The sequence below is a fragment of the Rhipicephalus microplus genome, chromosome X, assembly GCF_043290135.1.
Source record: "Rhipicephalus microplus isolate Deutch F79 chromosome X, USDA_Rmic, whole genome shotgun sequence".
NCBI lineage: Eukaryota > Metazoa > Arthropoda > Arachnida > Ixodida > Ixodidae > Rhipicephalus > Rhipicephalus microplus.
In genome coordinates, this window is record NC_134710.1 from 466477735 (window position 1) to 466489495 (window position 11761).

The 11761-nt window shown below is 45.2% G+C and overlaps 1 protein-coding gene across 2 annotated transcripts in view; it reads right to left on the reverse strand.

The window, feature by feature from the left end:
* Positions 1-3840: 3840 nt before the first annotated feature.
* The window catches only part of LOC119160829 (uncharacterized), an 82494-nt gene continuing 74573 nt past the window's right edge, over positions 3841-11761 (reverse strand). For both annotated transcript variants that reach the window (XM_075880735.1, XM_075880736.1), the window contains exon 8: positions 3841-3991. In XM_075880735.1, coding sequence (XP_075736850.1) covers positions 3919-3991 — 73 coding nt within the window. In that variant the 3' untranslated portion in view covers positions 3841-3918. The remainder of the gene's footprint in view (positions 3992-11761) is intronic.

An 11761-nucleotide genomic window follows, 5' to 3' on the forward strand; every position in this document is an offset into this window, starting at 1 on the left:
TATAACAATAAATTAAATAATATGCATTTAATAAGCCAGATAGAACACTGGTGCCATTCACGCAATATACTAATAAAAGCTGACCTTTTACAATTGTTTAACTTCAAGTGCAATGCATTTCTTAGTGAACTTCTGTGACTTTGAATCACTCAATCATACAATCAAACGATCTCTCTCTCTCTCTCAATATATATATATATATATATATATATATATATATATATACCTATCTATCTAGCCACCTACGACCTTGTGCACTCCTTAGCATATCATTAAAGGGATGTACACACCAAAATTGGTATACATACCGTTATACATTGATTGGTACACTCGCAGCCGTTTCATTACATAGATATATGCCAAATATGATATGACAAGATATTTTTGTGCAAATAACATAAATTAATGGTGTGGTAATGGAAAAACCATGACATGCATGTCACGAATGGGCTCACATGCATGTCACGAATGGGCTCACATGCATGTCACGTTCATGGTGTGCTTGCGGTTATTTTGCTATAGCTTGGTTTATACCAAAATTAATATGACGTGACCATAGGTCAGCAAAACTTATGCAGCTCATTCAGACTGAGGCTCACAGCTTGATCTGAGTTTGATTGAGTCGACTCGTGGGTGAGTTCGTCAACCTATGGACGTGACTGCATGATGAACATAAAAAGCAAATGGTAACATGTAAATTATGACATACAATCATGCACCACGTGATTTACATGCCGGGCTCTTGGTGTGCTTGCGGCAATTTCGCTAACTTAATATACAGTGAAATTTGCATTGCATACCACTGTATGATGACCATAAATGACATTTCCTAACATGCAAATCATAATATCCACGTCTTAATTGTACAGCATGGTTTCCTCCTTCCTGGCTGCTTCGCATATTATGCATCGATTCCTGTATACTGTGCATGGGATCTGCCTTTTCTTTTTCTTTTCAAGAAAAGCATCCTGCTCCTTGGGAGCCAAAGAATGTCATAAAACTAAAATATAGTCTAGCCTTATGACGCTGTTTATGTTACAGTAACATGATGCACTGCGAGTGTCAAGGAAAGCTACTGTGCATGCTCCTCACAGCAGCCAACCCATGAGTGGGGCCATGTGTATATGTCAGGTTGTTAGAATGGCGTGTATGAATTGCTGTGTGAATATATATATATATATATATATATATGCACCTGCAGCAATGTTTTTCAGTGTTCTGCTGTAACAATGCTTCAGAAACAGGCGGGAACTCTGGATTAGTGTCCACCGTGTAAATTTACAGGTGATTTTGCGGGTACATTTATAAAGTACATGTAGCTATAGTTCGTAGTATGCTCCATGTAAATTAACTGATACTTTTAATGTGCTGAACCAAATGGCAGCCGGTAATGTGATCTAGAGTCTGCAGCCTACATTTCTTTGGCGGAAAATCTTCGACTGCAGATCCAGCAATTTTCTCTCGTACACTAAGGCCACTTTAGATGCCAAGCGTGTTATGGTCGAGTTCAATGCTGTGTGCGGCGTGACCACCCTTGCTGCGCATGCGCGTCCCCTCCCCGTCTCTCTTTTCTCCTACACTCCCCCTTCTCTCGACTCGCACCACCGACGCAAGCAGCATCTGATAGCGAGTTCCTTGATAAAAAAAAAAAATGACTGCTAGCACTGCCCAACCGTTCACTGGCCACCCCGTATTAGGCACTGGATATTGACCTCCAAGGTAGTGCTGGTGATAGATTTCTCTTGTGCGTTGTTGAACAATGAAAATGAGCAGAGTGCGCGTTATACTTAGTTAAAAATGTACTGAGGGTCTCTGCATTTAATAAGAGTCTTGTGTCTCTCACCCATTAGCAGTGATTGGCATGTTACAGAAAGAAACACTGGTCCATCACTGCGTGCTTAGCGCCTCGTCCCCAGGTTGATCTCCTGCGCAACGCCACGATGAGAGCCAGCGTCCACGGCGCCGCCTGTGTAAGCGTTAGCGCCCGCTGCTTCACACGTATGCATGGTTCCCTTTAGTGGGAGAGAGCAATTTTTCTTCCACCATCAGTTTGTCTATCGGCGCAGATCGCAGACTGCGCAGCTCGTAAGCAGGAGCCGTACATTAGGAATAAGCCCTGCATGCCTTACCAAATGCATCGCGTACTACGATATTTTAAATATTTATTCCCCATCTGCAGCAGTTAACCTAAACAGCACTGCGCGCGCAATCAAAGCCACGCCACGTAAATCTATCTATATAACTCGGTGACAGCTAAGACATCATGTGCGAAGATGGCACGTGGCTAAGTTACTCAAGGACTCATGCAAATTCAACTTGCGATCAACCAGCTATAGTTCCCAAAGTGAGCAATTAAAGAAATGTAACAGCTATTATCACATCAGGTATTGCCTCTCAGTCACATAATAGCCTGTCAAATGTGAGCAGCTTTAATACACCAACAGGTGCGTACGACGAATAAGGCATATATCCTTTGATTGCTGCACATCATTTACTTATAGGCTTTACCGCAATGCTTTCGCAATGCAGTGAAGCTTAATCATCTTTTGGTAATTGTCTTTTTGTCTGTTTGAAAAGGACTCGCCAAGATGCATACTTGGCCTGAGCAGTCGCAAATGCTTATTTTTGTTTGATGCACAAGTGGCCTGTGCATGCGTTCATTTCGTATCATGCAATGCTCTTCTGCTCACGCTGGCTTTACCACAGTGCTTTTTCCATGCAGTGAAGCTTGATCATAGTTTGGTATTTGTCCTTTTGTTTGCCTGAAACGGACGTGCCAAGATGCATATTTGGCCTGAGCAGTCGCAAATGCTTATATTTGTTTGATGCACAAGTGGCTTGTGCATGCGTTCATTTCGTATCATGTAATGCTCTCCTGCTCACGCTGGCTTTACCGCAGTGCTTTTTTCATGCAGTGAAGCTTGATCATAGTTTGGTATTTGTCCTTTTGTTTGCCTGAAACGGACGTGCCAAGATGCATATTTGGCCTGAGCAGTCGCAAATGCTTATATTTGTTTGATGCACAAGTGGCCTGTGCATGCGTTCATTTTGTATCATGTAATGCTCTTCTGCTCACGCTGGCTTTACCACAGTGCTTTTTCCATGCAGTGAAGCTTAATTATCTTTTGGTAATTGTCTTTTTGTCTGTTTGAAAAGGACTCGCCAAGATGCATACTTGGCCTGAGCAGTCGCAAATGCTTATATTTGTTTGATGCACAAGTGGCCTGTGCATGCGTTCATTTCGTATCATGTAATGCTCTTCTGCTCACCCTGGCTTTACCGCAGTGCTTTCACAAGGCAGTGAAGCTTGACCATACTTGCTTTTACGTGCATTGCGACTTATCAAAGTTTTGTAATAGCTCAACTGTTGACGCTAGAAGTGATGCATTCTATGTGAAAGTTTTATACTTAACTTCGGGGATTCATGTTTTCATAAAGTTTTCACAATATATCAGTAAGGTCGAGTTGGAAACTATGCATTTTTGGAAAACGCCCACGAACACGACGGAGACACGAGATTAGAAAGACGCAGTACTTCGCCTTTGTCTTGTCCCTCCGTCGTTTTCACGTTCATTTTCAAAGTATCTATCAAAATGCTGACAACGCTGTTTCACTGCCAGCAACCTTTGGCGTGTAAGAAAGGGAGCTAAATTTTCTCTCAGCCTGTAAACCAAGCAATTGCGGCTACTCGATGTGCGATAAATAAAAGACCAAAATTAAGAATGACCAGCTGATGTTGATAACAGGTGCTCATAGCAGCACTTTTTTGCTGTGCACTTGAATTCCTGTCTTATGTAATGTTATGGTCCGTGAGTACACAATGACACTACTACAACCAAGAAAAATTTCACTAACATTTATTTGTAAAATAACTGCTACAAAATAGAATTCTGATCCCCTTCTTAGTAGTTGCATAATTTAGCTAGAAGAAGACAGCATCATCCAACTTCCTGATGACTTGACAACAGGGTGAGTCCACAATGTACTGGACCTGTACAAGATGAAGAAAACAGACGAAAAAAACAACAGATAAATCAAAGAGTTTAAAAAATGACACCTGAAACTTTCAACTTGCCCACCACAGCAGTGAAAAGACTCCTGTTGTCATATGTATTTTCTGCCTGTTGGTCCGCGGGCACAAGTGCCAGTCTTGTTTATTAATAGAAGCTGCTTAGCATCACTTCATTGCAAGACTTTTCTCTATCCGCCACCCGAGAACGCGCTCTGTAGCGGTCAGGCTCCGCCTAGAGACTTGTGGCAGTGTGACGTTAATGTGGGCAATATATACACAGACTTTGGTTGCTTAATTTGTAGCAAACTCATTGTGAGCAAATTTCATAGTTGAATTCATAAAATATTTGAATGTTATATTGTAATATAACACTAAAATGCTGAGGCTTTAGAACATTACAAACTCAGCCTGCCTACATTAACAATCCCAGTGCCACAGGCATGCAAGAACTGCTTGCATAATCATGAATCAACTAAATCATTTTGATATATTGACAGGTTTTCAAAAATGACTATTTTTGAAAATTTCATATTCATATTTTTCTCTTAAAGGGCAAGTTACTGTTGCTGAAAAGAAAAAAAAGCAAATCATATACAATATCCGATACTTTTTGTTTGCCGTTTACAGCTGCACATGGTAAAAGGCTGCATGCATGAGTATTTGTTGTGTGCCATTCATGGTATTATTTCCGAAATCCTTATTCAATTGACATTTAGTGATCAGCTTATAAATTTTCTTGTTTTTTTATTTTTCATTCCGTGCATTAGATATGAATATATTTTAGTTCAGGAAAATTTGCTCAACGAAGGGAAGTTTTTCTACTTTTGGCAAAAAAACAAAACAAAGCAAGAACTAGTTCTAGAACTTTTATGAAAGAGACAGGTTTGAGGTTTGACGTGATGAGAAGTCAATAAAGAAGGAATGCCTGTGAGGGATAAGGTTCGGGCAATCACGGCAACTTAAATAATCGTTGTCGAGACTGACGAAGACATTTGCAACTTGAGTTATAAGGCTTTAATGCCACGAAAAAAAAAAGAAATTAACGATAAAGAAGCTTGGCGTGTTACCTGGCAACAGCGAAGAACTGCCTTAAGTACGAGCACGACACACGTTCTCGAAAGACAAGGTCTGACGCTTAGCGTAGTCCCCCACTGCACTACACAAGGTTTGAAACACTTCACCGTGTGACGTCGAAGGCAGATGAGTCGATGCGTTGCGTTGCGTCTTACGCCGACATCAGCGATGCCTCAGGCATGGTCGGAGAGGAGCGTGAGGCAGAGTCGATGTGTGGCAAGGACGTCCCGGACAGCCAGTAGTAGGCCCAGGTCTGGAAAACGCCCGGATCCGAGTACAACGGACCGGCGCCGGCTGCTGGATCACGCGGTAGAAGGGAGCCAGGCTCGTGCGGACCACAGGCACAGGTAGGCTTCGGGACCACGACCCGACGAGCGCTTCAGCCTGCCACTGTTTCGTTCCGATCCTTCTTCTCGAACGCCCCGTCGTCGTCTTCCTCTTCTCTCTCCCCATGGCTTGGCTTGACTTTGACGACACGATTCCGCCTTTTCCTTGTCTCATCGTCATCTTCGTCGGCGTACGGCACAGCACAAACTCACAAACATCGCGCACCAGATGAACCTACCGCGCATATCATGACAAAAGTCCCCCCTTTCAAAAGTTTTTTTTTTTTAAAAACTGTCCAAAGTGCGCGGGAGACAAGACTTACGACAAACAAATGTACAGAACTGTTGCACCAAGAGATTGCACATATCATCGCGTTGTGCTTCGTCTAAATTACTTCCGAGTGTGACCGACTCAATACCTTTCCCTTCATTTACTTTAAATGTAGGGAGGGGTGAATCCGACTCTCCTTCTTCGACTACAACGAACGATGAAGCTTGACTAGTGACTTCTGGTTGACGTTCTTCGTAGCGCTTGAGCATGTTTATGTGAAACATTTTCGTGGTGTGCCCAAGGTCCAACCAATAGTCGTGGTCATTCTTTTTTCCTGTAACCGGAAATGGCCCCTTCCAGTGCATAAGAAGCTTGTTTTCCCTGGTTGGGAGCAATATAAGAGCCCGGTCACCAACTTTGAGCTGTCGGGTTTTGGAGGTTCGGTCATAATACTTCTTTTGCGAGTGTTGAGCTCGGGAGAGATTCTCTTGAGCCAGCTTCAAGGTGCGTTCAAGACGTTCTCTCAGATCAAGCACGTATCCGTAAGTAGTCTTGATATCTTCCTCTAGGTCTTCCCCTGTCCAGAGTTCCTTCAATATATCCAGGGGTCCTCGGACGTGCCGGCCGTAGATCAGTTCAAACGGCGAGAAGCCCATACTGGCCTGAGGTACTTCTCGATAGGCGAATAACCGAGGCGCAAGAAATCGGTCCCATGACTTCGGCTTCTCTTGGCACAACCTGCGCAACATCTGTTTCAAAGTGCCGTTGAACCTTTCGACCAAGCCATTGCATATCGGGTGGTAAGGCGTCGAGCTCAAATGTCGAATAGCAAGCAGAGCATTCACCTCTTCCATCAGGCCTGACGTGAAGCAAGATGCTTGATCACAGAGGATCTCCCGTGGAAATCCTATTCGAGAGAACATCTCCAGTAGTCCATCTGCTACTGTTGCCGAATCAATTGCGGGCAAAGCCACCGCGTCCGGGTACCGAGTGGCGAAATCCACAAGGGTAAGAATGTACCGATTACCCTTCTTTGAAATCGGCGTCAGAGGTCCAATGATATCAACGGCCACACGTTCGAATGGCGTGTCAATCAAAGGCATTCGTCCAAGAGGCGCCTTGCCTACTTTGCCTTTGGGATATGTCCTTTGGCATGCGTCGCATGATTTTACGAATCTTCGTACCTCCTCCTGTACACCGGGCCAATAAAACGACTCCAAAACTCGGTCCTTCGTCTTCTTGATACCCTGGTGACCAGATATCGGTGATTCATGTGCCAAGTGCAACACATGGACACGCAACGCCTTTGGAACCACCGCTTGTTGAACTGATTTACCCGGAGTCAAGTGGTAAACGCGGTACAAGATTCCTTTCTCGAACATAAATGAGTGGTATGTGGCTCCTTTACCGCGGATGAGGGTGTCGACTTTCGCCCTACAAACATCCAGCGACCGGTCTTCCTCTTGTTTTTGGCGAAATGACTCCTGTGTCACCTCTAAGTTTCCAAGTTTAGCAGTCGTGAGCTTCCGGCGATGTCCTTTGCTTGAAACACCAACCATGACTGTGCTCTTCGTCCCGCATCCATCCTTGGATTTCTCTTCAGAATTCAATGCCTGATTAGTTTCCGACTTCAGGCTCGCTGACTCCTTCCACGTTGAGTCGGGGTCATTAGCGTCACGGGCGCCGGGAACATTTCCTACGATGACATCGTAAAGTGGCGACGTCATGCATTTGACTATCGCATTTCCGGTGAAATAGGGCGATAGAATCCGTACTTCTGCTTCCGGTACCTCGATGTAACTACCATCGGCCAATAAAATAGTGGTGGTAGTACCCGTCAGCGCATCATCGGGAACGAGGGAACGTCGCACGACCAGGGTGTTGCTTCCAGTATCCCTCAAGACTGATACAGTATGTCCAAACACTTCTCCCTGTAACACCGGCAAGTTTCGTGTAGCTGTTGCGGTGCGCGTTCGGAGTGCACTAGCAACATATTCATCTTGTGATGAATCATCGGCACATCGGGGCGTCTCGGACTTCTGGTCAGTAGACACGATGCAAGATGTCATTTTCTTTGACCCGCCGTTGCTTGGGCATGCTCTTGCATCGTGGCCGGGCTTCCGACAGTGCCCACAGAAGACTCGTTGGGGTTTCGTGCGGCAATCAGACGCTCTGTGGCCGGGTCGATCACAGACGAAACATCTAAGAGGAGGCTGGGTATAAGTAAATCCTTCTTGCTCCTTGGGAATGTTGTTTGCAGACTTGGTACGAAATACCAACAAGTTTGTTTGCCGCTGGGCTTCCAAGAAGGTATCAGCTGCTTCTGCCATTTCTTTTACCGTCCTGCATTTCTTCTCCCTTAGAAAAAGTGCCAGGCGATCGTGGCAGTTATTCAGAAACTGCTCAGCTACAATGAGGTTGCGCACGGATGCAAAGTCCTCGTCCGTTTCCGACATTTCCAGCCATCTATCGAAGTAACTCTGTAATCTCGTGGCGTACTGTTTACCAGTTTCGCCGTCTTCAGGCTTGCTTTGCCGAAACTTTTCGCGATAGCCTTCGGCTGTGAAACGAAACCTCTGGAGCAAGGCCACTTTCGTACTCTGGTAATCCATTGAGTCTTCTGGCGACAGACGACCGAAGACTTTCAATGCTTCCCCCCTGAGGCATAAACTAAGCGCTGTCGCCCACTTCTCCTCAGGCCACTCTTGACCAACTGCTACGCGTTCAAACCTCTTGAGATACGCATCGAGATCGTCACGCCCCTCGTCAAACACTGGGATCAGGTTGTGAGGATTGATCAAGCACGGGCGGCTTTGACTCCTCTCAGGTTCGCGGTCCCGCGCTGTTGGCTCTCGGCTACCTTCAACCTCAGCTAGTCGAATTCGCAGTTGAAGAGTTCTCTTTTCTATCTCCAAACGTTCCTTCGCCGCCTGCCTTTCCGCGGAACGCTCTTCACGCGCTTGCACAGATTCCTCATGAGCCCGCTCTAACCGCGCGTCTACCCACGTCTTTAGCTCGGCTCCTTGAAGCCCCATGCGTTCCGCTAGCATTATAAGCTCTTGCTCACTCATCTTCCCTATAGATTTCAACCCAGTGCAAACGGCTTCGTCCTGTCGCGCGGACGCCAATTGTGAGGGATAAGGTTCGGGCAATCACGGCAACTTAAATAATCGTTGTCGAGACTGACGAAGACATTTGCAACTTGAGTTATAAGGCTTTAATGCCACGAAAAAAAAAAGAAACCAACGATAAAGAAGCTTGGCGTGTTACCTGGCAACAGCAAAGAACTGCCTTAAGTACGAGCACGACACACGTTCTCGAAAGACAAGGTCTGACGCTTAGCGTAGTCCCCCACTGCACTACACAAGGTTTGAAACACTTCACCGTGTGACGTCGAAGGCAGATGAGTCGATGCGTTGCGTTGCGTCTTACGCCGACATCAGCGATGCCTCAGGCATGGTCGGAGAGGAGCGTGAGGCAGAGTCGATGTGTGGCAAGGACGTCCCGGACAGCCAGTAGTAGGCCCAGGTCTGGAAAACGCCCGGATCCGAGTACAACGGACCGACGCCGGCTGCTGGATCACGCGGTAGAAGGGAGCCAGGCTCGTGCGGACCACAGGCACAGGTAGGCTTCGGGACCACGACCCGACGAGCGCTTCAGCCTGCCACTGTTTCGTTCCGATCCTTCTTCTCGAACGCCCCGTCGTCGTCTTCCTCTTCTCTCTCCCCATGGCTTGGCTTGACTTTGACGACACGATTCCGCCTTTTCCTTGTCTCATCGTCATCTTCGTCGGCGTACGGCACAGCACAAACTCACAAACATCGCGCACCAGATGAACCTACCGCGCATATCATGACAATGCCACAGAAAGAATTGCCTCAACAAAGGAATTTGGTTCGTTGGGGTAACATACATTTGGCAATGTTTTTATGTACTTCTAGTTAACGCTCCACCACTAGCTTACAACAAGGAAAAAAAATAAGGTGGTGCATGCAGAAAGTTAACTCATCACATAATGTGAAAATTTGACCCAGAACAAGAGAAGGAACAAAGACGAGTGCTCACCTCCAACAAGATTTATCTTGAAGAGCAAACATATATACTCTTGAAATGCAAAAAATAGACAAATCATTCAAAAAGCCCACAACTGCCATGCACGAAAACCTTACATCCTCAGGAAAGACAATTCGTTTTGACAAATCCCTAGAGACAGAGTGAGAGAAAGTACTGATGCAGTTCAGCTCTAGTCTACAAATCTTTTTTGCCACGACAATTTCTCTTGTAGTTTTTTTTTTCCCCAATGATAATGGTGTCACACAAAAGTGGTTTGGAGCCACACCTGCTGCAGTGCAAGGCCAAGAAATGATTGCGACCATTCTTGAGGTTACAAGGGTGTTCATTGCAGCACGTGTGGCTGCAAAATGATTTTGCGGGACATCATTATTGCTGGAAGAAAAAACAACAAATAAAATGACAAGAGAAATTATCGAGGCAAAGAGGATTTGTAGACTAGAGCTGAACTGCATCAGCACTCTGTCTCGGGCTTTGTCAAATTGTCTTTTTTGAAAATGTAAGATATTTGCGCATGGCAGTTGTGGGCGTCTTGAATGATTTGCCTGATTTTCACATTTCAGGAGTATATATGTGTTTGCTCTTCAAGGTAAATCTTCTTGGAAGTGAGCACTCGTGTTTGTTCCTTCTCTTGTCCTGGGTCAAATTTTTGTGCTATGTGATCCGTTATGCATTACCAACATGCCTAACTTCATACTTTCGATCCCTGAAGTCAGTCCTTAAAGGGCCACTCACCAGGTCCCATAACAAACTGTGGAAGTTGTGTATCTAACGGAGAGCATTATACCACAAAAAGTTTTTCAATCGGTTCATTACGGGCTGAGAAAACAGTTTCTTCTTTTTTTAACAGCAGGAAACAAGGATGAAAGGAGGCAAGCTCAAAACCCTTGCCACTCCCCCTTGTAGCCTTCACAAGCCAAATCTCTTTCCTACCCTCTCCAGCATCCAACCAAGAGGTCACGTGCACATGACGTGCTCAAACAAGCCCAACCCTCGAGCGCGCGAGCGGTGTTTTTTTGTTGACCAGCATTGTATTGTGTCTACTGCCTGTTTTTGCGACATTGTTTGGAAATGCTGGCTTTGATGCGGTTGAAAAGATGAGCATAATGAGTGCTCGAATGCGCAGGACTATTAATTTCTTTTCCAGGACAGGAGTCTGCTTGATGCAGTAACCGCGGAGACACAAACGCATGCGAAACGCCAGCACATTATCTCGGCATCTCGTTGCAATTCACGGGGAAAAAATGCAAAAGACAAACACATTCTTCTATTGCGTCTCAATATGTATCCCAAGTTTTATTAATCTCTTCAAGCAACAAATTACATTAACTACGCATGTCACGTTAAATAATTTCCGTCATGTCACGTGCCACTGTTGGCAGCGTCAGAGCACAGTCGTATACATATAGGACCAACGTCACTGCACTGCTGTGTATGTAGGGCGATTCATACTTGCACATCATAACCTCCTTCTCTGGGGGCACGACCCCAAAAAAAAGGGGGAGAAGCGTGCGTTTTGAAATTTGACCCATTTCCGCGTCGCATAGAGTTGCAATGTTTGGCAGACGTGACCATAAACTCCCGATGTACGCATTGCACTTGTCAGCTCAAAATCGCCAAACCCGGTGAGTGGCCCTTTAAAGAAAAGCAAAAATTAGAGGAGGAGACATGAAGAATGCTTAGAAATTTTGCCATATGTCCACACCAAAATGGAATGCTATTATTAATTAGAAGAATGTATCTTTTCCTTGGCAACCAGCAAACATGACTGAGAACACACGAATACTTTTTTGTCCAAGTTAGCTGCTAAAGAGCCGAGACAAGCTCCGTGAAATCCTCTTGAACAACTTGCACAAGTAATGTCCAATACTACCCCACTATATTGTGGTTGCCGGCAGACACAATGTAACTTGTAAATACTATCTCTTGGCTGTACGCGAGCAGCCATGGAGTTTATGAGGGGAAAGTCTTCGATCATACCATTCTGTATGCATTGCAGCAAATGTT